The 26,063-nt window shown below is 42.5% G+C and overlaps 1 protein-coding gene across 4 annotated transcripts; it reads right to left on the bottom strand.

Annotated features, from left to right (window-relative positions):
* Positions 1-452: 452 nt before the first annotated feature.
* Positions 453-24,399, bottom strand: LOC115363832 (MBT domain-containing protein 1-like). 4 transcript variants are annotated; one of them, XM_030058154.1, is made up of 18 exons: positions 24,246-24,399; positions 21,610-21,853; positions 20,534-20,667; positions 19,758-19,890; positions 15,663-15,742; positions 14,955-15,072; positions 13,958-14,092; positions 12,821-12,909; positions 11,357-11,455; positions 11,113-11,248; positions 9,008-9,063; positions 7,369-7,473; positions 6,416-6,563; positions 6,168-6,250; positions 5,529-5,766; positions 4,235-4,306; positions 3,209-3,397; positions 453-2,210 (listed from the first exon to the last, which is right to left on the bottom strand). In XM_030058154.1, the coding sequence occupies exons 1-18, from the start codon at positions 24,264-24,266 to the stop codon at positions 2,101-2,103; spliced, it is 2,190 nt and encodes a 729-aa protein (XP_029914014.1). In that variant the 5' UTR covers positions 24,267-24,399; the 3' UTR covers positions 453-2,100. The 4 variants fall into 4 exon arrangements, with proteins under 4 accessions (XP_029914014.1, XP_029914015.1, XP_029914016.1 ...); XM_030058155.1 differs by having other exon boundaries at positions 15,663-15,745; positions 19,782-19,890; XM_030058156.1 differs by having other exon boundaries at positions 19,782-19,890.
* Between the last annotated feature and the right edge of the window lie 1,664 nt (positions 24,400-26,063).

Here is a 26,063-nt window from a genome sequence, read left to right as displayed (position 1 = left end):
ATATTTACGTATAGTTATATCTTTTCTTCTGTGCTCTTTTTGTAATTGCAGTGACTCAGCACAAACACTCATGCTACTATAAGGTGCTTTACATAAAAACATCAATTAAGCTATTTTGTGATAGCATACTTTCTGTAATTGTTTAAAAAAAAAAAAAATTCTGCAACTGTTTAAATTTCTGCAATCCATCTCTGATATGTATTTTTTTTTTTTTTAAAGTACTATCAAATTAACATTTTCTTAGTCATCAGCTATACTCTTTATAATTATTCTTTGTGTTATAATCTCTTTAACAATCTACTGGTTTTGATTTCAGTTATAATAAATGTAAAATTTCCTTTTATTCCCTATTTAATAAAAAGTATTTTAGTGAGGTATTGATGTGATTCCACCACCACGAGAGCGAGTGATGGACCCTAATAATTCCTTTCTGGACTGGTTGAACACCTTAATGTATTTATGTTTAGTGTTTTTTTTCTTTTTTTTTTTTTTAAATGGAGGGAATAATGACTCAGCTGTTTTCCCTCAGCACCTTGCTTCACAGTCACATTTAAAGCGGACGCGTTTTATTTTCCTCACAAAACTTTACGTCTAAAATCCTCGGTTCTCCGGTGAACACCGTCACACACTCGTCACCGATCGCTTAGTGCAATTTTCCACGGACACGTTTCAAGCTCTGACCATTCGGGGTGCAGACGTGTCGCTGCGTCTGAACTCACACCGTTACAGAAAACCGCTGAACTACACACACACACAAACACACACACACGCACTTTCTGCTTGTTTTTTGTTTTCGCTGTGGTTTTGAGTTTCGTGGCGTCGTGACGGGAGGTTGGTACCAGAAAGGTTTGGTCTGTTTGTTCAGCACAGTGTCCGAGCCACACACACACACACACACACACACACGCTGTCAAACACCCTGTTTCCAAGTCACTCCTAATCATCCACGTTACACAGTATTTGCTATGATTAACACGTTGGACTGCTGACCCTCGAACGCATCACGCAGAAACACACGGACAACAAAGATCTTGGCGTTGAAAAATCACCGTACAAAAGTTTTGTCTTTTTTTGTTTTTCCACTTTTGATCCCTTTTTTCTTCCAGGACCCAGAGACAAGCAGCGGTGCAAACAGCCACCGTCCTCATCGCACCTCTTCCTCCCCTTCTTTCTTCCTCCTCTTCTTAAACTAATTTCTCAGTTCAGGTCGTTTTGCTGATGAGCGCGGATCACCGCTGTGAAACCCAAACCACAAGTTTGTTTGGTTGTTGTTGTTTTGTTTTTTTTTTTCCAGGGGAAAAGAGGGAATCAGATGGTCAGGAGACAAAGAGTGATGTTTCTGATGAGAAGAGGGAAGGAAAGACCGAGGGTGAGATTGTTTTTGATGCCAAATGGAGCTCAGAGGGGTGGAGACGGCGATGCAGGATGGAAGTGAGCGCATCTAGGAGATAAAGCAGCTCCAACATTTTGAAAGCGAGGCGGCCGGAGAGAGCGACGGTGAAGATTCAATGGCAAACATGTGCCGCTGTGAATCCTTCAAAACTGTTTTTCAGCTTCAGAACGGTGCAGTTTACAGTAAGGACAGCCGGCCCGGAGTTATGTTCGGGTTCTGGTAGGGTTCAGGTCGGCTGTTTCAGGTGGTTACCCAGCGATGGAGGACGAGCAGAACCTGCGGCTCAGGTCGGGTTTGGACACAAAAAGCCTGTCGGGTTTGGGTCGGCCTCGGTTCCTACGCTCCCGTCTCGGCTCACATTCGGACAAAAATATGCGTCTCGATCCGAACTCCAGTGTGGTTTGCTGATCCAGATCAACTCCAAACTGATTTTGGAGAAGAAAAACCCCGGTGAGGAGTTAACGGGTCAAACCCGGAGGACGAGTCACTCGGTGGGTAAGAACCCAAATCCAAACCACCTCATGAGTTTTCTGCTTGATCTGATCGGTAGAAAGAGGTTTTCCAGCCCGAAGGAACCTCAGCAGATGTTCAGATGAAACTGACGGCTGGTCTTCAGAACAAGCCGACTGTGAGGAGAGAAAGAGAGGGATGGAGGGATGGATGGATGGATGGAGGGATGAGGAGGAGGATGGATGGACGGACGGGTCTTAAGGCTCCTGACTGATAAAGAATTCTGCAGAAGGGCCGTTGGTTTCCGTTTCAGTCTTTTCAGAGTTTAGCTCCGCCCGCTCGGCGCTCTCCTCCTTCACCTCCGCACCTGGAGGGAGAGAGGAGACAGTGGGTGCGCTTGTTTAAAGCCTCCGGGTGACCGGACGGGTGGAGTTTGGACTTGATTGAAAGCAGAAACTGCATAAAACAGTGGCTACAAACTCTTCTTGATGTGATTTACCTGGAGTGGTCGTCAGCTGGGATACTAAAGCTAAACCGACGTATCAGTCGTGTGGAAAAAAGCCACAGACGATATTAAAAAACTACAGTCATGACCTCTGAGTGTATCTGTATGCTGTGTGTATCTGTACGGTCTTGATTGTTATATAGGTGTGTGAGTGTGTTATCGTGTATGGGTTATTATGTGTATGTATGTGTGAATGTAACGTATAAAAATGGCAGTACAGTGGTCCCTCGCTATAACGCGGTTCACCTTTCGCGGCCTCGCAGTTTTGTGGATTTTTTTAGTGCAATTTTGCATGCTTTTTTTTTTTTTTTTTTTTACAGCGCATTGTGTTCTGCATCCTGATTGGCTAAGGGCCTGTAGACCACTGTCAATCAATCTCCTCTGTGGCAGGAGGTTTTGATCTTTGGTTTCATTCTATAATACTGGACTTATTTTTCCACGAAGGTTTGAACTTTGAGAGTTTAAACAAGAGAGAAAAGTGAGAAAATGTTAACGCCTGTCTGAGAAAAGTGTATAAAGTGTGTAGTGAGGGGTTTTACAGCCTTAAAACATCTAGAATAATTGTAAAAAATAAAGCTGACTACTTCGCGGATTTCGCCTATTGCGGGTTATTTTTAGAACGTAACCCCGTGATAAACGAGGGACCACTGTGCTTTAATGCTGAATATAATTGTATATTTGAACTGAAGCTTTAATAAAAACAGTTGATAACAAAATAAATAAATAAATAATAATAATAAACTGAATTCTGTGAGGCTGATCAGGATCAGGATCAAAATGTTTGTTAAAATGTCAAAATGTAACAAAGCGATGCGAGAATCACTCGTAATGAGTGTGTGTGTGTGTGTGTGTGTGTGTACCTGCGCTCCCCTCAGTGTCAGGGCAGGTCTCCGGCTCCGCTGAGGTCGGCTGAGCCGCCGAGGCGGGAGTGGGGGGTGATGGGTAGTCGGGTGGGGTCATGTTCTCGTCTCCTGATAGGTTCCTGGGAACGCCCGTTACCACGGCGCCCGACAGGCTGACGGGCCGTTTACCGATTGGAAACTTCCTCTCTGAGGCGAACGGACAGAGAGACAGACTGACGGACAGATTCTGTTTGTTTTTGTCTAAGAGCCCGAACACCGTTAAATTTCCTCTGGGATCAATAAAGTATCAATATGTCTATCTAACGAGCACACACACACACACACACACACACACACACACACACACGCACGCACACGCTTCAGTCGTGTTCCTTCTAGTACTGAAAGTCCATTCATCACTTCCTACTTAAAGAGGTTAATCAATCGATTTGTTGATTGACAGAAAATGAATCGATCAGTCATTATCATTTAGCTCATTTCCCCTCGGTGATCAATAAAGTATCTCTGATTCTGATTATCATTTTGATGAATGATCGATAAGATGCTCAGACTGTCCTCCTGTCCTCTGATCATGTGATTATAAAATCAATATTTAGATCAGACTTTGTGATTATTTATTAACAAACACACAAGACAGATGTTATTTTTTTCTGTGTGTTTAAATATGATTCTTTTTGCACAAACACACGTTAAGCTCGTTTACCTCACACACGCTCCACACTTCACACACACTCCACACTTCACACACACTCCACACTTCACACACACTCCACGTGTGACACGACGACTCAAATCTCTGAACCGAGTCGTTTTTAACGTTTCTCCTCCAGCAGAGAAACTTTGATTAATCATTAATACTGACCCGATCAATTATGCAGAATTAGGCTGGATGCACATAAATAATTCAGGTTATTAAGCAGAAATGCACAGGAGGACAGAGCTTATTTATTATGAAAAATATACACACATTTACACACACACACACACACACACACACAGAGAGGGAGAGTGTGTGAGACTTACTTTTCTTCTGTCCCTTGTACTGCTGGGATTTCTTCCTCTGTTTGGACGCTCCTGCAGGCAGATCCCTGGAGCCTGCAGCGCGCGCACACACACACACACACACACACACACACACACACACACACACACGCAGTAAGTAGCTTCACTGATGGGAGAGAGTGACCTCAACCATCTTGTCAGTTCAGTATCAAACCTCGAGGCTGATGACAGGGTTAGGGTTTGTATTTTTCTGTGCTGGCGGATCAATATTCAATCATTAATTATCACATTTTTGCTGAAACGACTGGCTGATTAACTGGTTAGTTGATTGACAGAAAATGAATTGATTATGTAAAGGATAATCGACAACAAGATGGTCGCCCGCAACTTTTATTTATCCTGCTTATTCACCGCGGCTTTTTCTAGAATCCAAGACGAATCAAATGCAGAGACGAACCTCCTTCAATCGATCAAGTACAAAAACAAAACAACGTGGCTTTACCTCATGAGAGAAGTCAATCAACTGACACAAAATAATCGTCTGTCGTTCATGACTTCACTATTTTCGCACTAATATAAAAAAAAATAATAATCTGAGGCAAAGTAGTTTTTTAGATCTGTCTCGACACCAACGACTACGGCGGCGTACCAGGGTCACTGCAGGGAGGAAAAAACACGCAGGCAGCCAAATTCATGAGCCAAAAAACTCAAAAATACTGAGTTTATAAAGTCACAAATTTACAAGAAAAGGCTCAGAAATTCTAGGATTAACATGGTAAATTTATGAGCAAAAAAAAAAAATAAAAAATATTGTTTTCTTCTGAATCGGCCCGAGTCACAGCGACGTCTCTTCAGAGTCCAGATGCTGAGGAGGAGGTCGGGGTTCTGGACTCAAACCAGCAGGATTTCCTTCAGACTGGATCCCCACAGGAGGAGATTTTTTTTTTTTTTTTTTGTAAATTTGTGACTTTATAATCTCAGAATTTTCAATCGTTTTTCTCGTAAATTTGTGAGTTTTTTCATGTAAATTTACCACTTCAATTTCAAAGTTTCTGAGTTTTTTTTTTTCCTCAGGATATGCCTTAATTGACCAATCAGAGTTGAGTATTCATCACAGTCGTGTCATAAAGTCTGATAACTGAAGAGCAGCTTTAATCATTTAGTCCAAACATCGTCTGGTTTCAGCTTCTCTGCCCTCTTTTCTTTGTTTGTGTCTTAATGAGGTTAAAATAAAAGAGCGATCTGCAGATTTCACTTTGGGAAGTTGGTGGTGGTGTTTCAGACTGAGCCCCTGGCGGCGGCGGCGGCGGCGTACCTGCGGTGACGGCGGGCGGCTGCAGCTGGTAGCCGGTCAGCTGGCACCAGCCGACGGGGTAAAGGTCGGGCGACTCGCAGTCCACCCACTGGTCGTACTCGTCCTCCCAGCCGTCAAAGTGGATCCGCAGCAGCCGGTGCACGATGCGCGTCACCGTGGCGACGCAGACCAGCCGCGGCTCCATCAGGTCCACCGCCTCCAGCTTCATGCCGGGGCGAAAGCCGTGGTTCGGGACCTCCTGGACGGACGGACGGACAGAGGGACAGAAGGTCAGTGTGAGGAAAACATCCACCGTGTTGTTCCAGTGCACAGTGTTGTGAAAAGGAATTTCCCCTAGCGGACAATAAATCTAAATCTAAATCTAAATCTAAATCTAACCTAAATCAAGGAAATAAACATGTGTTTACCAAAAACATTTGTAACTGCAACAATTTCTGGGAGAAAGGGTGTGTTGTGTATTTTATGTATTTTCTAGAAAAACTCCAGGGGTGCCAATACTTTGGTCCATGACTGTACATCCGATATCGGCCAGGTTAATATTTTTGGGTTTTCCTCAGCACACAGGCCCTATTTCAGTGTGTGTATGTGTGTGTGTGTGTGTGTGTGCGTGCGTGTGTGTGTGTGTGTGTGTGTGTTCACCTTATTGAAGAGGCTGACGGGAGCGGCCACAGAGCTGGTCTCCCTCAGGTAGTCGAACCATCTGAACGGCAGGTTGGTGTAACCTGGAGAGAGAGAGAGAGAGAGAGAGAGAGAGAGAGAGGGAGAGAGAGAGAGAGAGAGAGAGAACCTCTTGAAAACGTTCCTGAACACTTTGATCATCATATCATGTGATTTATTTCTGGCTCTCGAGGCGGTGGTGGTGGCGGCGGCGGCGGCGACTCTGGTACCTCGGGGCGGCGTCAGCTCGATGTCGTTGATCTCGCAGAAGCCGGCGGGGAAGATGGAGGGCGAGGTGGAGTGGTAGCAGAACCAGTCGGAGCCGTCGGCCGCCTCCGAGCCGTCGATGCCGATCATCAGGTATCCATCTGCCAGGACCTGCGGGGGGGAGGAGGAGGAGGGGGGGGGATTCATTTTATCAAAGCAGTGAACTGTCAGTGCCCACAATGAGAACAAAGAGGTGTCCAGTCTTATTATTACAGTTTGTATTTTCATTCATTTTTACTTTTTGTTTTCAATCCAGTTCAGTTTCCAGAGCGGGTTGGCTTGTTTTGAGTTTAGTTTTAATTGTTTAAAAATGTTAAGATTTAGTTTAATTTTTTTAGTTTCAATTAGTTTTGTTTTTCTTATCATTATTCTCAAGTCCCAGTGTGTGTATTTCAGACCCACATGATCCTCTGTGTAGATCAGACGGCTTCAGAGCTGCTGGAAGGTTTGTTTTTTTCACTTTGACGGAGCCAGGCTAACGACTCCCATAGACTTCAAGTCTTTATGCTAAGCTAACACAGAGTGCTACCCATAGGAGCTGAACCAGTGGACGCCCAGAGGTGGAAATGATGTCCAACATCTGGTCTCAGTCTGAGGACGTCAGGAAAAAGGGGGATTTTGCCCAAAATGTTGGAATATTCCTTTAAGCTGTTTCTTGATCCCCCTCCTCCCTCATCTCTGTGGTGTGAAGGTATGAAGGTGTGAAGGTGTGAAGGTATGAAGGTATGAAGGTATGAAGGAATGAAGGGAGCCGTGGGCAGTTTACTGACATCACTGCACAGGAATTCTGAGTATTGAAGGTCTAACAGTTTTCAAACAGTTTTTTATCTTGAAGGCTGCAACACACAGACGCTTATGAAACTGTAAAACACCCACACACACACACACACACACACACACACACACACACACACACCTTCCTGACTGTAGCCACACAGATGGCAGACAGGTTCAGAGGGTCGATGGCCTCCAGCTTCATCCCGTCTTTAAACCACGAGCCGCTCTGATCCACTTCCTTCACCTGAGACACGACAAGAGAAGAAGAAAAAAAAAAACACCCGTACGTTTATATAAAGTTTTTAACAAGAAAATAAAATTAAGAAAAAAAAAATCAAGAGATATGAAGCTGGAAGATTTTTTACGTTTGACATCCAAGGCCTTTAGCAGAAAACTTTATCCAGGCTGAGTAATGACGACGGCAACAGTAGAAAAAATAAAAAATAAAAAATAAAAACATCAGAAACACCACAAGCCACCGATCCAGAGGAGGTCAGAGGTCAGAGGTCAGAGGGGTCACAGCGCCCCGATGATGCTCCTGCGACCTCAGGATGAAGACATCAAGATGTGAGAAGGTGTGTGTGTGTGTGTGTGTGTGTCTCCTTCAGGGCTCATGCTGCCATCCTGTGGTGAAACAACAGGACCTTTTGGACAAACCGACTGAGACCAAATTCAACAAAATGAGAGAAACTGCAGACGATTATTTCAACAAATCTAAAGAAAACAACTTGATTCAACATTTTTCAACACATCACAATAATTACAGCTACAGTTAAACTTTTCTTGTAATTTTAAAATATTTATTTGCTCAGTTTCAGGGGGAGTTTTTTTTTTTCAGGTAATTTTAAAAAAAACTAATTTTCCAGAAACTTTCTAGTGCATTTTTTTTTTTTTTTTTACATATTTTTTATCAGTACTTTTCCAGTGATTTTTGTGCTAATTTGCGAGTCACCTTTCTCCCTGATGTTTTTGAAATAAATCAAGTGGATCCGGTCGGGTTTCAAAGGGTTAACAGGTTTTGTCTCCATAACCTGGGCAAAGCCAACAGGACGTCGCCATGTTTGGTTCTTTTCCGCTCTCATCTTTCATTAAATAATCTTCTTTTCTTCTGCGTTTCTATTTTGTTTTCATTGTTTGCTGTTTCTGTAGCTTCAGCGGCCTTTTCACGCCACAGAACTGCACGTGATTTTTTATTTAACGCGCCGCCATGACTAAAGAAATTTACCCTCCAGTGCAAAACTTTACCTGCATTTGACAAGAGGAGGACGATCATGCATTACAGTTTTTATTACATACCTACTTTGCATTTTACATTTCTCATCATTAGTGTTTACTTTGTTCAACTTCATTTTAGAAAAGTGCTCGATAAATAAAATTATTAGTATTCTCTCTGCTAGAAAAAAAAAACATTGAATCAGTGTAACTTCCCTCCTACACACTGATAAATGTAATGCTGGTGTTAAAGGTGGATGTTTTTATTATGACTCTCCTGAGCATGATCGATCACCTCTGCATTCAATTCATATGTTTATGTCAGAGCTTCAGCCTTCAGTGATTTGTCAACACTTTTTTTTTTTTTTTTTCCTGTGACCTTCAAAGGATCTAAAGAAAAACACACCTTCATCCCTCCGGCCTGAGCTGACGAGCGAGGAGCGAAAACTAAAAATGAACATGTAAACCTTCTTAGGGGAAATGCTGTGGGGTTTCCGAGCCAGACGGGAACACACAGATGTTGTTGTTCGTTGTTGTTTGTTGTTGTTTGTTGTTGTTGTTCTCACCTTGGCGAACAGCTGTCCCGGAGCGTCCACTTGACCCTCCAGCTTCTTCGACACGTCTGCAGCCAAAACACAGAAACACAGAGACGGTTCAGTCACATGAGGGCCTTCGTTTTAACGATGTGAGCTCTGCAGAGCGGGGAGGTGCATTCAGGACGTCCAAGTTCACTTTTGGTATTTTAATGGTGGAAAAAAGGGTTTTTCCGACAGGCTCCTGGCTCTAAAGGCTTGTACTGAGTCTCTTCATGAATCCTGGCTGTGTTTTGGGCGTAACATGCAGTGAACCAATCAGACGCAACCACCCTGCCCCTGTAAATACAACAGTCAATGGAGAAATTATTGAAACTGTGGGCTCCTATAAGTATCTTGGCATCATCATTGATAACAAACTGACTTTTGAGGACAATACTAACTTGCTCGTTAAGAAAAGCCAGCAGCGTCTGTTTTGTTTGAGGAAGTTAGCCAAGTTTCAGGTTGACAGATCTTTGATGACTATGTTTTACAAATCCTTTATTGAGTCTGTTTTAACCTTTTCATTCATTTGTTGGTTTGCATCCCTCACTCTGAAACAGAAAAACTCATTATCCAGGATAACAAAGGTCAGCAGTAAAATTATTGGTTCCCAGCAAAAAACCCTCTCAGAACTGTACAATAATCAGGTTTCAAAGAAGGCCAGATCCATCATGTCCGACACCACTCACCCCCTGCACTCAGAATTTAGGTTCCTGCCCTCTGGTTCCCGCCTCAGACAACCTTTAGCCAAAACTAACAGATACAAATTCTCCTTCATACCCTCCGCCATTTCACTGCTCAACTCTGTACAGTACAGGTAGCATCATCATCTTTAGTTCCCATTTTATTCAAGTATGCACTTTTTTATTTATTTTATTTACTTACTACTGATTTTTTTTTTTTTTTTGCTACTGATTTATTTACTACTGTCTGCCTTGTGTGTCTCCTTGTAGTTGTTGTTGTACTGTGTCTGACTCTGTTGTTGTCATTGTGGTTGTTGTCGATGTTGTTGTACTGTTTTTTTTACTGCTACTGCGGCAGAATCAACTGCCCCTCGGGGACAAATAAAGGTCTTGAAATCTTGAAATCAGAGCGCCGTCTCCCGTCCCCTCTAACAGCCAGGTGTGTCCCACCTTGGTGGGCTGCTGTTCTAATGGAGGATTCTCCAGGTAAGAAGGAAGGAGACGGAGTGAAAGCTCCCGAGCAGATCAGGACTCCATCTGAGCTCCCTGAGGTGAAGCAGCGTCCCTGTGTGTGGGACAAGCAGAGCGGACGCTCGCCGGCGCCCCCTATGGAGGCCACCATCACTGTCTGATAATGAGCTTCAGACAGCAGAGAGACCTGCAGCACTGACCTCAGAGCTGCTGTTTGCTGCTCAGTGGGCCCGTCACGATAACAAATTTTGCTGTGCGATGAATTGCGTCAGAAATTATTGCGATAAGCGATAATATTGTGTAATATTGTGCTTTTAAGACATTTTTATTATTGTAATTTTGACATTTTCAGACCATTCTTTAAACTTCTATCATGATAATAAAGGCATAACGATCCAGGTACACCATTTTGAAGAGAAATAAACATTTACTCAACAAGAATATTTAAAAATGTAAACAAGGACATTTAAAAATCCAAAATAAATGAGAGAGAGACGAGGAAATCAAACACGCATGAATGTGGCAATTAATCGCGGTCAGAAAAGTTACCGACTTCATTTTTATTTATTTTATTTAAACCTTTATTTTACCAGGCAAAATTGCTTGAGATAAAAAAAAAATCTCTTTTACGAGCAAGGCCTCATTTTAAAAATTTTAAATTTACCGTGCAATTAAACCGAATTATCGCATATCGCGACAGGCCAATTGCTCAGTCACTTTCAGCCTCGAGACAGCAACGCAGCAACACTGCAGCTTTAAGAGCGACTCGCCCGCGGAGCTCAGACGGACACGAGACACTTTGCTGTCAACGGAGGAGAGGAAGACAGTCTGAGCGTCTCAGTGAAGGTGGAAGCAGACGACTGGTTGGTGTTTTTACTTGATAAACGTGTTAAACCAAATACAAACGGTGCAGACGCTCCGCCCGGCGGCCGCCTCACTGACCGGATCTCTTGAAGCGATGTCCGATGGAGCGCGACCAGCCGATGCTGTGGATCAGAGGGCTGTACATGTGGCACCAGAAGTCGTCCGTCCCGTCCTCACACTCCTCGTACACCAGCCGCAGCCGCCCGCCGATCACCTGCAGCACACACAAAAATACAAATATATTTATACACACTTCCCCCCACTAACAGACAACTGTGCCTACATGGAAGTGCAAATCACACACACACACACAGACTCTAACCTGTTCGACCAGAGCGACTCGAGTCCGGCACAGGTGAGTTTTGTCCACGACCTCGACCCGCATCAGCTTCTTAAAGGGAAACTGCATGCTCTCCTGCACCTGAGGACAGATTCAGTAAACACACTGAGGGAGAATATTCAGGTTTTAAATTTAAGACGAACACTTCAAAGTCAAAACCAGGTCCCCGTCCTCCTCGTGAGCCCCGGTCCCTCCTGTCGAATGATCCAATTCAGAGAAAGTGAAAGTGAAAGCCGCCCAACTGAAGATGCAGATTAACGAAGCAGGTAGAAGACGTCACTTTGGCTGCTTTTCTTTACACGCACACACACACAAGTTTGTGTGTGTGTAACTTTTTTCATCATAATTTTCACAAATCACCGTCATACACAGAGGGTCCAAGCTGAACTAAATGCACTGAGGAAAAAAAAAAAAGTTCCTCAGACTCTAATCTCATTGGTTAAAATCCATCTCGGCGCGACACCAAACAGCCAATCAGATGAAGGCACGGCCGCTGCCTTAATGCAGGTCAGTCCAGGCGACTTCCTGCATCACTGCTCTGACATTCTGGGAAAAAAAAACAAAAAACTTTGATATTCTCTGAGCTTTAAGTGGTAAATTTATGAGACAAAACTCAAAAATTCTGAGATTATAAAGTCACAAATTTATGAGAAAAAAAAACCTGTGAAATTTGTTTTTTCTTTTATTTTTTCCTTTGGTCAGTGAACCACATGTCTTCACTTTGCACATTTTCTTCTTCTTTAACATCAGAGAAGTTTTTTCTCACAAATTAATGACTTTAGAATTTTTGAGTTATTTCTCATTAATTTGATTTTTTATGTACATTTACCACTTAAGTCTCAGACAATTATCCCACCCCTTATATTTGTCTGTTTTCCTGACAATCCATACTAATATGCCATTGAATTATTTTTTTATTTTATTTTATTTTATTTTATTTTATTTTAATATTATTTTTTATTTTTTTTGATTTTCAGGTATTTTGTTTGGCTGATTTTCTGGTCGTTTTCTTACTTTTTCTTCTCTAATGTTCGGCTAATTTTTGTTTTATTTATTTATTTATTTTTTTGGTTGTTGTTTTTATTTATTTATTTACTGCTAATTTGCTAGTTGCTTTTCCTGCCATGTAAGAAATCAAGTGAATTTGTTCTGGTTTCAAATCACTAGACATTGCTCCTACAAAAAAATATATTTTAAAAATAAAATAAAATGTATAAGAGTGTTTTAACGTCACCACTTTGAATTTATTTGACAAATGTGACATCTGGACAATTCCATAATTAACAAAAAAACTAAAATATCTGTGTGGCAAACGTGAAGGAAAACTCAAACAAATGTGATTTTTCTCATCACAGCTGTCAGCACCAAACTCCCACAGTACAAACACTCTGATGTAAATATGTGGAGAGCAGTGTGTGTGTGTGTGTGTGTGTGTGTGTGTCTGACCTTGCTGTAGAAGTCTGGCGGCAGCGTTTTGGATCCTGTGAGTCTTTTGACCAGGAAACTTTTCCAGTTGGTGCATCTGTGCAGGATGGCTGAGGACACAGATCAGTTTGATTATTTATTATTTATCGTTTATCATTTATCATTTCGCTCTCACACACAGAAATAAACAAGAGTCTGTGTTTTGTTGTTTTCTCTGCAGGCGTGACCACGATCCTGACAAGTGAGGAGCTTCAGTGCTGAGAATCATCACTGAAACTTTTTTTCAATACAGACGACATTATAAAAAAAAAGCTCACAAATCTGAAAAAATGATGAACAAATCGTCTAAACTTTAAGTGCACACATCTTTGGCAAGGGTAACTGGTCATTATTTTTTCCTGCTGTAAATAAATTCTCAGTCCACTTCAGTCATGAAGCTGATTAATAATAGCAAGAACAATATTTTATTTATATAGCAGCTTTCACACAGGAGGAGCAGCTCAAAGTGCTTTACAATAAGGTGAAAAAAACAAAATTATATATATATATATAAAACCAGGCAATTAAAAACAAGTGTAAATAACCAGGCAATCAAGTGAAAAACAAAGAGCAGCAGCAGTAATGTCAAAAAGATTTATCAAAGACGGAGATAAAACAAAATACGATTTAGAAGCAGAAAGCTGTGCAGATACAAAGGAAGCCATAAAAGAGTAAAATATGTAAAAGAACAAAAAGAAGAAAAGCGTAAAAACAAAGGAAGACAGAAAAACAGTGAAATATGTAGGAGAACAAAATGAGGAATAAGACAAAGGAAGCGAGGCGGTTAGATAAAATAAATGTGGAACAGAAATTTTCAGCTGTGGTTTAAAAAATGTTTCCCGGAGCCTGCAGCTCTTATCGCCTCCGGGGGGGAATTCCATAATTTTGGTGGATAATTAAAAAAAAAGGCTGAGCGGCTGATTTTTTTTTTTTTTTTTTTTTTTTAATTTATGAGACGGTTTGTACTGAGATTAGCTCTCGTTTCACGTTTCTTCACCGAGGTGGAAGTTTAACCTCCTCGCTCTTTTTGCTCTTTTTTCAGGTGATTTTTTTTCACCCAGGACCTGCAGAGAGAAACAAGCGGGGTTCAAACCGACGGCGGCGGCGCTGCGGACTGACATTTGGGCGGGACCAGAGGTTTCCCCCCGGCGGCGCACCAGCCCACGGGGTGGATGTCCGGCACACACAGGTTACACCAGAAATCTCTGGCCGAGTCGCCGTCGAAGCCCTCGTACCGCAGCAGGGCCTTAAAACCTGCGTACACACACACACACACACAAACACACACACACACACACACACCAGAGCATGTCAGAGTGTGAAGGGTAAATAAGTTTCGTTTTAATTCCCTGGTACTCCTGTTTTACTCTCTCATTTTATTCTAGTTTATTATTTTATCTTGCACTTTTCAACAATCATCTACTTTTTATCTGATGTTTGGAGTTTTTATTTACTCATTTTTTAATCTATTTGTTTGTTTGTTTATTTTCTGATTTTCATGTCTTCCTAATTTTATTACCACTTTTATTTTGCTATTTTTTTTTTTTTTTTTTTTTTTGGTTTATTGTTTAACTGTGTGAAGCACTTTGTGTTGTATTTGTATGAAAAGTGCAATGTAAATAAAGTCTGATTAATTGATTGATTGATTGATTGATAGGATGCACACATGTAACGGTTAATAAACAGAAACACAGGCAGATGGCCAAGCTGACACACAACAATATGTTAATCATCATAAGTTTCATATTAGTGATATGACAGTCATGCTACAGAGAGCCTTCAGGTGGTTGTTTTCTGTGCCGTTTCTGACTGGCGACTGATGATCACTGATCAATCTGACTGCTTTTGAACCGCGCCGGGACATGAAATTTAAGAAAGGCTGCTGCTTGTGAATACTGCATGTTGTCAGTTCATACTGTAGAGACCCTCATGTTTTTAGGGGAGCTCATGTCTTGTTAAGGGGAGTTTTTCTTCACTAACCAGCTGCTCTACAGCTGGTTAATGAACAGCTGTATTTTATTTTTTATTTCTTTGATTTTTAAATTTTAAATTACAGATCAATGATAGAGACAGTGATGTGTGTGAACCATGTGTGTGTGTGTGTGTGTGTGTGTACCAGCCAGTTTGATGATGCCGGCTATCCAGTAGACTTTCATCGGCAGTCCACTGTCAGTGTTGGGGACTTCGACCCGAACCCCCTCACTGATGTCGCCCCAGGACTTCCCCATCGGCACCTGCACACACACACACACACACACACACACACACACACACACACACACAAACTTCATTAACAGTTTATTTTACTATTTTTTTCCATTTATGGCCTTCTTGCTAAAAAGAAACATGTACAAATTATACTCTGCATACTGAATCTGCATATACATATAAAAAATAAAACATACATATTTTTTAATCACAGAGCCAGCTTTACTAAGAATATGACCACTAACTAAAAATACTGAAAACTGAACATGAACAATTGACAACTAAAACCCATTAATTAGAATAACAATGATAACAATAATAATGATGATAACACTGATAATAAAAAGGGTGCATAAGTGTGTTTTTCTGAATTGTGCACGCTGATAAAAAATAAAAATGACATCATCATCATCATCATCATTAGAATACACTGTATATGGCTCTTACAACAGCGGACTATAAAAATAGTAAAGTAATGATAAACAAAACTTATATAACACACAAACTGGGGAAGACATTTGAAACAAAAGAGGTTCAGTGAATTATGACTCAAAATAATGATATAATGACACTGTGTGTGTGTGTGTGTGTGTGTGTGTGGATGTGTTGGTCCTACATGCTTGAAGCAGCTGACCGGTGCTCCCTTCACATCCCCGTCTCCTAGGTAACGGCCCCAGTCGAATGCGTCCACGGAAACTACTGGAACCAATCGGCAACATCAACAAACAAACAAACAAACAAACAAACAAACAAAAACAAACAAACAAACACACAAACAAACAAACAGCTCAGCACAAACACACATCAGCATCAGCGCTGCCATTTTGTATCCAGCAGCAAGTTACACTGCAGCGGCTTCGCTTCACTGAATTCAATTATGTATTAACCTCAGGAAAATAAAAATATAAACACAAAACAACAGCAGAAACAAACTGATCAACTTTCTGACATTCATCAATATTTTAGCAGCTCTGATCTTTTCGGAGGAAAAAACAAAACTCCTGCTCCTGCTTTGTGTGTGTAAACCATAACTCTCTGCCGTTATTATAAATTACTGTAAAATAATTTATAAATAATAAATGCTGTGCTCTGTTATATTAAAATATTGTGTAAAGGCCTCTGAAACACACATTTAAAACATTAGAAAATATTACAAATATAAACCAACACCTTTTGCTAAATTACTTGGCGATTAGCAGGTTTAAGCTGATTGGGTTTATTGATGAGGGTGAACATTTATTTAAACTGAATTATTGTTTTTCATGTGATTTTTTTAGTCTGTGTGGAATTAATGTAGTTTAACAGAAGTTCAGTCGGGGAGAATATCGCTCATTCCTTTTTAGATCGGGACGTATATTTTTGTCCGAGCCTGAGGTTTTGCTCGTCCTCCATCGCTACGTGGCGTTTACCGCCTGACACGGCCTACGTGTTGCCTTCAGTGTCATCACGTAAACCCCAGCGCTGTACAGGAAGCTGCCCAGAAAAGACAGAGTTTCACTAAAATAACGCCGACGTGACCGAACACGAACATAATTTCTACATTTTTCTCCAAACTGGGGATCCACACTCTTTTCCTTTTCCTTTCACCACGTCGGCCTCTCAGACACGACCTCGTCTTTTCTCGGGCTCTTTGTTTCCCATCAGAGTTGGTTCCATTTCCCACGGCCTCACTCATATTTTTAGGGTCCGGACAGCCTAACCTGCCAGGTCCCTCTTGTATTCCTGCATGTTCTTCTTCTTCTTTCTTTCTTTCTTCCGAGGAAATCCTACTTCCCATGCGCGAAAAATCACCAAATTTTGCACAAAGGTCCAGTCCCATGCCAGATTACCTCAGCTACAAACTCAAGCCAATAGTCCTGATGGTGGCGCTATAGCAAGCCTCTAAATTTCAAAACTTTGAAAATCCATAACAAATCAACCATATGTGCTACAGCTTTGCAACTTTCACCCAAATGTAGCCCCGATACTGAAGAAACTTTGATACACTTAAACCTATCACAAATTATGAAGTCCATCACTCTGTTTTTTTTTTTTTTTAAAAAACTGTAAAACTTGTTAAACCTATCTCCTCCCACAATTTTTGCTCAAATGTCACCAAATTTGATACAGAGCATCTTCACACTGTCCTACACAAACGATGTTTTTCAGATTTTTGATTTGGTAAATAAATCTCCAATGTTCATGAAAAAAATGGACAAAATTTTGGAGTCATGGTAGATGATGTGTGGCAAATTTCAGAATTTTATGTCAAAAACTGAATTTTTGACAGCATTTTGAATTTTTCTCTCATGTGAACAATTGGAGTCAATGCAAAAATGGCATTTTTAAACATCAGTTTTTCACTTATGGAGCAAATCAGTCATTGTTAAAAACAAATGATCAACATCTCCATGCTGTCTAGATGCTATATGTGTATTTTCAGATTTTTGTCTTAATAACTGAATCTTTGACAGCTGTTTAAAATCTGCCTTTCCATGCATGGCTGGCTGCTGCCCTGCAGGTCAGTGATTGGCTCAGTCAGTTTGTGAAGCTACATGTGAAGTTTTAGCTCAGTGAGATAGAGGCCAGGCCTCGGTGTCGAGTGGTTTGAAATCTGTCTTTCCATGCATAGGCGGCTGCTGTCATGTGACTGGCTTAGTCAGTTTGTGAAGCCTCACATGAGTTGACACTTGTCAATTAGCTCAGTGAGATAGAGCGTTGTCCTTCATGCCAGAAACTGAGTTCAAGTCTCAACTGATGCAAAATGCACATAAGAACACCACCTTTCTTTTCATCTTCCAATTCTTCACTTGTTGCTCAGAATTGCCTAAAATTGCCCGGCCCCGACCCATCGCTGCACAGCAGCTATAATTCCTATTATTTTCCATTCATTCCGCTATCAGGTCTCTCTGCCTGTTGATGCAGCATCATCCAGAGATCCAATCAGCATCTCTGCTCTCTCCCTCTCCTAGTTGCTTCTCTTATGTGTGTGTGTGTGTGTGTGTGTGTTCGCCTCCACCAACATAAAGGCTCCAGAGGGTTTAACCAACACAGGAGGAAATGCTGACTCTTACGGGAATCATCCTCTCCCCCTTTATTCGAGCCTTTGCAATATCTCCTCATGACTAATAAATATAAATATTTCATTTTATTCAGCAAAGTCTCCCATTTTGTCCACTAAAACTAGTCCAACTGGAGTAACTCCACTGCAGACACTACAAAATAAAAGCTCCCTTTCTTAACTGAACTGCAGCATCTGGAAAGCTCTCTATTCTGAACACTTTTGCAGGTCTGTGCACCTAATTCATATTAATCACCAGCTACTTATATAGAAGTGATTACTAATTCATGGGTATGGATTTATGGTAACTGATAATTGATGATGGTTCTTTATTCGGATCCCCATTAGTTTCCACAAGTGGTTGCTTGTCTTCCTGAGCTCCACATGATGTGAGTGTGCTGCCCAAGTATGGATGGCCAGAATTCATCAACACACACACGTGGATATGATAAAAGATTTAGCACAGACATTATTTATATGCAGGAATACTCACAAACATTTTACAACTATTAACCAGGAAAGCAACAGCATGAAAATGAGTTCAGTTTGTCAGATGAACAGAATGTGACTGATTGTGTGAATGTGCATGAATGGGATGATTCATACAATTATTTCGTAAATATGATGCACAAATCTGATCATTCTGGGACAATGATCTCAAAAAACAAAAATGAGAATACACCCTTACAGTCAGATTTTTTTTTTTTGAAGAGTGAATGTATAAACACTACAAAAGGTAGAAGAAAAATAATAATGACCAGTAATCATAACAGACACATCACTGATGCAGATCCTCATGATCAGCAGCTGACTCTCATCCTGCCTGTTGGTGGAGACTAAAGGCTGATTTCTGCTCGCTGCAGCGTCCAGCCTGAGCACCGCCGGACAAGATGAAGCAGTTTTTGTAACAACGCAGCACCGTGGAGGCCGAACTGGATAAACAGATGATGATTGGCTGCTGTGCCGTGCCATTTCTTGCTGTTTCGTGTGAATGCAAAATGGAGCATAAATCTGCCGTAACGCTGCAGCTAACCTGCTTGTTAGTGACTCGGTGCGTGCTAACGCTGCAGCTAACCTGCCTGTTAGTGACTCGGTGCGTGCTAACGCTGCAGCTAACCTGCCTGTTAGTGACTCGGTGCACGCTAACGCTGCAGCTAACCTGTCTGTTAGTGACTCGGTGCATGCTAACGCTGCAGCTAACCTGCTAACCTGCCTGTCAGTGACTCGGTGCATGCTAACGCTGCAGCTAACCTGCCTGTTAGTGACTCGGTGCGTGCTAACGCTGCAGCTAACCTGCCCGTCGGTGACTCGGTGCGTGCTAACGCTGCAGCTAACCTGCCTGTTAGTGACTCGGTGCATGCTAACGCTGCAGCTAACCTGCCCGTCCGTGACTCGGTGCATGCTAACACTGCAGCTAACCTGCCTGTTAGTGACTCGGTGCATGCTAACGCTGCAGCTAACCTGCCCGTCAGTGACTCGGTGCGTGCTAACGCTGCAGCTTACCTGCCTGTTAGTGACTCGGTGCGTGCTAACGCTGCAGCTAACCTGCCCGTCAGTGACTCGGTGCGTGCTAACGCTGCAGCTAACCTGCTTGTTAGTGACTCGGTGCATGCTAACGCTGCAGCTAACCTGCCTGTTAGTGACTCGGTGCGTGCTAACACTGCAGCTAACCTGCCTGCCGCCTGCAGGACCCACCGCTCTTTTTGCTGCTCTGCTGGTTGGCCTGGTACTGAGCGTAGGCGGCTAGCTTGGCCATCAGAGGCTGTTTCTGCAGAACCTTGGCCTTCTTGGTGGGTGGCTTCCCCTTTAAGACAGACACAGAGAGAGAAACAGGCTTGACTTCCCCTTTAAGACGACAAAAAGGCTTTGTGAACAGGCAAATCTGATTGGTTTCTAATGCTGTTCAGAACAAGTGTTAAAACCTCAATTTAAAAATGGCCAGATCTGATTTGTGTGTTCAGACTGTGCTTGCATATCCAACTGGTTGTCATAGTAACAGTGCTGGTGTGCTTATGCTGACCACAACATGGTTAGGGTTATAATTTATCCAGTCATGATGCTAAAATGACTCAGTGTCGACAATAATGGGAATCACTGGATAAAATGGCAACATGGTGCCACCACCCTGTTTTACCCACAATACCGATGGCATCACAATACGGGCAATTCTGCAATATGCACAATATATTGTAAGATAATCAGCTACAGTACATCATGATATCTGTAACTGGAGAAGAAAATATACTCTGGAAAAAGCTAAATAAATTTTAAGCAGGGATCAGTCGTGTTTTTCAGTGTTTTAATGTTCATATTGTAGCTCCTAACAGGAACTAAAATGTGCATCTGAGCAAATTAAGTTGAAAACACAAATATCGGCACAATCAATAATATATCACAGGAAGAGCTATTGTGATATTTTGATATTTTGTCACAGCCCTAGTTTCTACCTGCAGTCTGGCGAGAATGCTGGCCTTCTTGGAGTTGGAGGAGTAACTTCTGGAACAGGAGACGCTGCAAAACCGCTTTGTTTTACTGTAGAAAGCATCTCTGACCCCGACCATGCCGCACATCTCACAGGTCGCTGCAGAGACACAGAGATGAATTGTTTAGATTTATTTATCTTGTTTGTCATTAGATACACTGTTGTTAGAGAATTATTAGAAACCATTACATTTTCCTGTTTCATTTGTGTTGTTGTTTGTGTCTTTTTTAACTTGCATTTGATATATACTTTGGCTGTAAGTACATCAGCACTTCATCCCCATTTGAACTGAACTGAAACTGAGAGAGAGAGAGAGAGAGAGAGAGAGAGAGAGAGCAAATTCACAAAATTTAGCAAAGTGGACATTTGTCAACCACGTTTTATTCACAGGCGTTCCTCAAGGGTCACTGCTCGATCCCCCTATCTTCTCAATATACACCTTCCTTTTTCTGCTTCATTTGATAGTGACAGTAGAGAGAGACAGGAAGGGTGGGCGAGAGAGAGAGGGGACGACATGCAGCAAAGGACCTGAGGTTGGATTTGAACCCAGGACGCTGTGAGAAGGACTTGACAAGCGTTACGCGCGACCGGGTGAGCTACCGGGGCGCCCACATGCCCAGCTCTGCCTATCGTTCCCACCGGGGCAGTTTGTTGTTTTTCTGGTTGAAACAGCCTCTTTGCAATGTTATGATTCTGCAGTTAACGAAGTCCTCAGCATCAATAAACCACAGAACTGATACTGGACTGTGGAGAGCAAACGGTTCCCCGGGGACTATTTTCCCAGGCGGAGGGATCTTTTTTAATTCTGCCACCAATTATAGGAAGTCATCAACACCCAACAGTGCTGCTGCTTTTAGGAAAACTCATGTGGAGGACTTTATTCCGCTGATGGAAACCTGGAGTGAAGAAAGTGTGAAGGCTCTGAAAGTTCATGTTCATATCGTAGTGGAATGAATGGAAACCAGCGGCTGGAGGAAAGGGAGGAGGAGTGATGTGGCAGCTCTGAAACACACACACACACACACACACACACACACTGACCCATGCCTGCCTTGCCGTCAGGGTAGGTGTACACCTGCCCGTTGGTCTTGATAAGGGTCAGGGAGCAGGGGGAGGAGGACGGGGGAGCGAGCGGAGCCCCTCCCCCTCCCAGCTCCTCGTCCTCGCTCTCCTCGGCGCTGGAGCCGCTCGCCCCGCTGGACTCCTCGCTGCAGCTGCTGCGCTCCTCCTCCAGGCCGTCCAGCGTCCCGAAGGAGTCCCGACGCTTTCTGGACGGACGCTCCGCCTGGTGGGGGGGCGCAGACAGAGGTCATGTTAAAGGAACAGTTCATATAAAATACCTAAACAAAGGATTTTTTCCTACTTATCCCGAGTGTCAGTTTGTCCATCCAGGTAGTTTCTGTGTGATTTGGCGAGGTTCCCAGTCAGTCTGCCTTCACCACAATGCAACTGGAACTACATGGGCAATGTTTTGTTCTGTGGTGCTAAAACCATTAAATATTTACAATGACACAATGACACAGATACACAGCATAATCCACAGATGCACACACATTCAATGGGAGCAATTTCCTGCCGAAGAACACTGCCAAAGTGTATCCATCTGTACCAAAGGAGCAGGATGTGGGGCGGATGGATACAAACTAGAAACCTCACCGAATCACACAAAAACTATCTGGATGGACAGACTGCAGCCAGGGGCGGATCTAGACAAATATTCATGGGGTGGCAAGAGGGTGGCACGGAGATTTTAAGGGGTGGCAGAAATATATATGCTAATTTAATACCAAACAATCCCATATATCAATATTTGCTTGGAAAACCCCCAAATGAGGATATTTTAACTCAAAAACATTCCATTATTGTGGTACATGAGTAAAGCATTGAATAGAAAACCAAAAGGTGGCATTAGAAATATATATTTTTATTTATTTAGTTATTCATTTATCAACCCCTTAAATAGTGGGAGTGTCATCTTTTGCTGAATTTACTTGCACTCGGACATTTGAGTCTCGTAACAGAGAGTTTCCGAACAGCCACAATTAAAAAATAAATAAATAAACTGTCTGAAATTGGGGTGGCAACTAGGGTGGCAAGGCATTTTTCTAGGGGGGCAGCTGCCACCCCCTGCCACCCCCTGCCACCCCCTAGAACCGCCTATGACTGCAGCAGGGATAAGTGGCATCATGACACACACACACACACACACAGTCTGCAAGTTTGATTTCTGACAGTAGAACAAACTTGTTTCACTGACATTATTAGCAGCTGATGGCAAGGAGGTTAAAGGTCATGTTGACAACATCCAGTCACAAACACTTCAGCTAAGCAGTTGAAGAGACTTCAAAATATTGTCCCATGACTCTTTGCGTCAACAAGGCTTTAATCCCCTTTTCCGTTTTTTTTTTTTTTTTTTTTAATCTAATAAATATAAGGCTTGAGATTCATCAGGTCTGTTTCACGGTTCATTACTTTGAGAAGGAGAGGAGAGAGAAAAATGTGATGCAAGTTTGTGTGTGCAGTCACTTGGGGGGCACACACACACACACACACACACACACACACACACAATCAAGGTGACTTTCCATGCAGCCAAAATCCTCATAGTGTTTTTTCATCAGGGAACAATTACCTGTAATATAAATAAACGTGCAATACAACACATTTTTCCTATTGTCATTCAGCAAATGAACTGACATTACTCTATAATCATTTTCATATCATCACTGTGCTTCACAGATGAACGCCCCCTCCTCCCCCCAACCTTCACCATCTCTCTCTCTCTCTCTCTCTCTCTCTCTCTCTCTCTCTCTCTCTCTCTCTCTCTCTCTCTCATGCATGCACTCACGCCAGCCCTTCCAACATGACAGCTGTTGCATGCACAGAGTTTACATCACCGGGTTCGGTGCGAACAACTCGGCAGCACCACTGCAGTGCGGTGCACGGAGGAGAGAGGGGGAGAGAGACACTGACAGGCAATGAAGAGGAAGAGAGAGAGAGAGTGTCTGTCCGCCTGTCAGGAGCTGGAGCCAAGGGTTGAGGCACTGTTTTTACACCAAATCCCATTCAAATTTCAGGCAATTTGGAGGAACGCTGCTAAGTCGAAGCGATACGAACCACAAACACTGTGACTCGAAATATCCTAAAGGAACCGCGGGGGGCTTCTTATAACTTCGGCACAGATTTAACCCACCAGACGGCACTGCCTTTAAAAAAAATCCCAACTTTTTTCATTGGTTCATATACAACATCACCGCTCTCTACGGTGACAGGGGCTAGGCAGGAATAACAGGCGAAATGAGGACAAAAGTTAAAATCTGGGTTAAATTACTGTCCATTCTTGGGTTATATTCACGCCGCATTGAAGACCGTCTCCTGCTGATTCCAGGTGTTTTAAGTTCAGCTCTGCCAGGCGCGTCCTGTCGCCGATAAGCAGCGAAAATATTAAATCACCAATTTTTTCAACGGAGTTTGGCGTCACTCTCTGTCATTAGAAGAGACACCGGCGCGTTACCGGAGCCGAAAGCAGCGGAGATGTCCCCGTGTCGCCGCCGGGCTGCAGGCTGTGGCTGAGCCGTGCAAGCCGTGCAGACGAGCCGCCTCCACTGCAGCAGCCACAACCACAACAAAGGGGGTAAATGAGGTTTTGTGCAGCACAGACAAGCCGCCAAACTCACCAAATCTCTGGCGTTTTCCATCAGCCCGTCATGCAGAAACCCCTCCGCGCGCTGGTGAGCTGGCAGCGGGCCGGACAGCACGAGACACGCTTAGCGAGACGCCAAAAACGGGGAGAAATAATAAAAACAAGAAATCCACTAGCAGGCATATCAACAAAATTATCATATTTCTAAGGCGCATGCGCGGGCGGCACACCAGCCGGTTCCCCATTGGCTCGCCGCTTCTTCTTCGCGGGTGGAGTGTACAATGTGTGACGCGCCCGCCGGCGCCCCCTGCTGCGCTGCGACTGGAAGGATGGCTCTGTGTTCCAAGAAATAGTGCACAAGCTGCCTGATTATCCTCAGTCTGTCCAACTTAGTCACAAAAATAAAACATGATGTCACCCATTCAACCACATTTAGCATATCCACTGTCACTGCGCACATTTTACATCTGTTTTTTTCCTCACACAAACCTTGAAGTTAATAGTAAATAATGAAACATTTTATTCATTTCACTGCATTTCATGCAGGGTGTGCACATCAATGAGCTTGACGGACCAAACAATAAAAGCAAAGCAAAAAAACAAACAGGAAAAAACATAGTAAAAACATAGAAAGATAATATCAAAATTTTAAAAAAGAAAATGTAGCTGCTTTAGTGAAAGAGGTCTAGCAAAATAAAAATTTTATTGAATTTTTATTTGATTGTCTTGAAGTGAAGTATCTTATTAAATGTTGGTTAGGTAATTTACCTGACTGACTGACTGTTTCAGACACAGCACTGCCGTGACATCATCGTTGAAAACTCAGATGATGCCAGTAGAGCTCCTTCACATGACAAACAAAAATGAACTGAGATAAAGACTTATTTTTATTTTACTGACATATTTGCTATTATTGTTATTGTTATAACATTTTCTCTGCATTACTAATGTTTATATCATTGCTGATCCAAAGCTTTGGCCACTTTTACTGTATTATCATTATTATTTATTAACAAAGAGAGGAAGATCTACATGTAGCTGCCTCAGTATCATTTACAGCATGTCTACAAGTTACAGTGTTTCATAATAGTCAGCCATAGCAACAACCCAGAACACCATAGCAACTGTCTAGCAGCGCCTTAGCAACCATCAGAAACACCACAGCAATGCCCTGCCAACCAACCGCCTAGCAACGACCCAGAACCCAAAAGCAACCACCTAGCAACACCTTGGCAACCACCAGGAACACCATGGCAACCACCTAGCAATGTCCAAGCAACCTCCCAGAATACCAAAGCAGCCACCTACAAACACCATAGCAGCCACTCACAAGGGCATAACAACCGCCTAGCAACCACCTGGAACCCCATAGTAACCGTCTGCCAGTGTCCTAGCAATCATTCTGGATGCCACAGTAACCATCTAGCAAAAACAAACAAACAAACAAACAAACAAAAAAGCTATAGACCACCTACAAACAGCATAGCACAGGTATGGTAGTTTAGGGCATGGACACACCGTCAGTAACATGTTTATACGTGGCAAAGGGTTGCAGTTCATTGGTGTTAAACGTGGGGAGTTGAGAGCTCAAGGAATCCTGAGCAAAATGAAGTAGTTTAATTTCACTGTAAATTGTTACTGTTAAAAATGTTTGAGTGATTATTTGAAAATTGTGTTTTAATCTTTTGTATAAGGACATGTATAAGAAAATAATTAAATGAACCATTTTATGTTTTCTTTTTTTGGTGTATTTTATTGTTATTCAGATATTCCACAGTTACAAACATCATTAATGTGCAGATTATTTCCTCAGTGAATGGATTCATGTCTCGCCCTATAAACCATCAGAGAA

This window comes from Myripristis murdjan, chromosome 8 (assembly GCF_902150065.1).
Source record: "Myripristis murdjan chromosome 8, fMyrMur1.1, whole genome shotgun sequence".
NCBI classification, from domain to species: domain Eukaryota; kingdom Metazoa; phylum Chordata; class Actinopteri; order Holocentriformes; family Holocentridae; genus Myripristis; species Myripristis murdjan.
The sequence above is the reverse complement of the archived record's forward strand: the minus strand, read 5'-3'. Positions and strand labels throughout refer to the sequence as shown.

What these genes read in the sequence shown, in the direction of transcription:
- LOC115363832 (XM_030058154.1), bottom strand. Translation starts at nt 24,266, where the DNA reads ATGGAAAACGCCAGAGATTTG. An exon ending in ACCTCTGGTCCCGCCCAAAT is followed by an intron (nt 12,910 to 13,957) that starts GTCAGTCCGCAG and finishes CTGTGTCCTCAG; the next exon opens with CCATCCTGCACAGATGCACC. An exon ending in CGCCAGACTTCTACAGCAAG is followed by an intron (nt 11,456 to 12,820) that starts GTCAGACACACA and finishes ATCTGTCCTCAG; the next exon opens with GTGCAGGAGAGCATGCAGTT.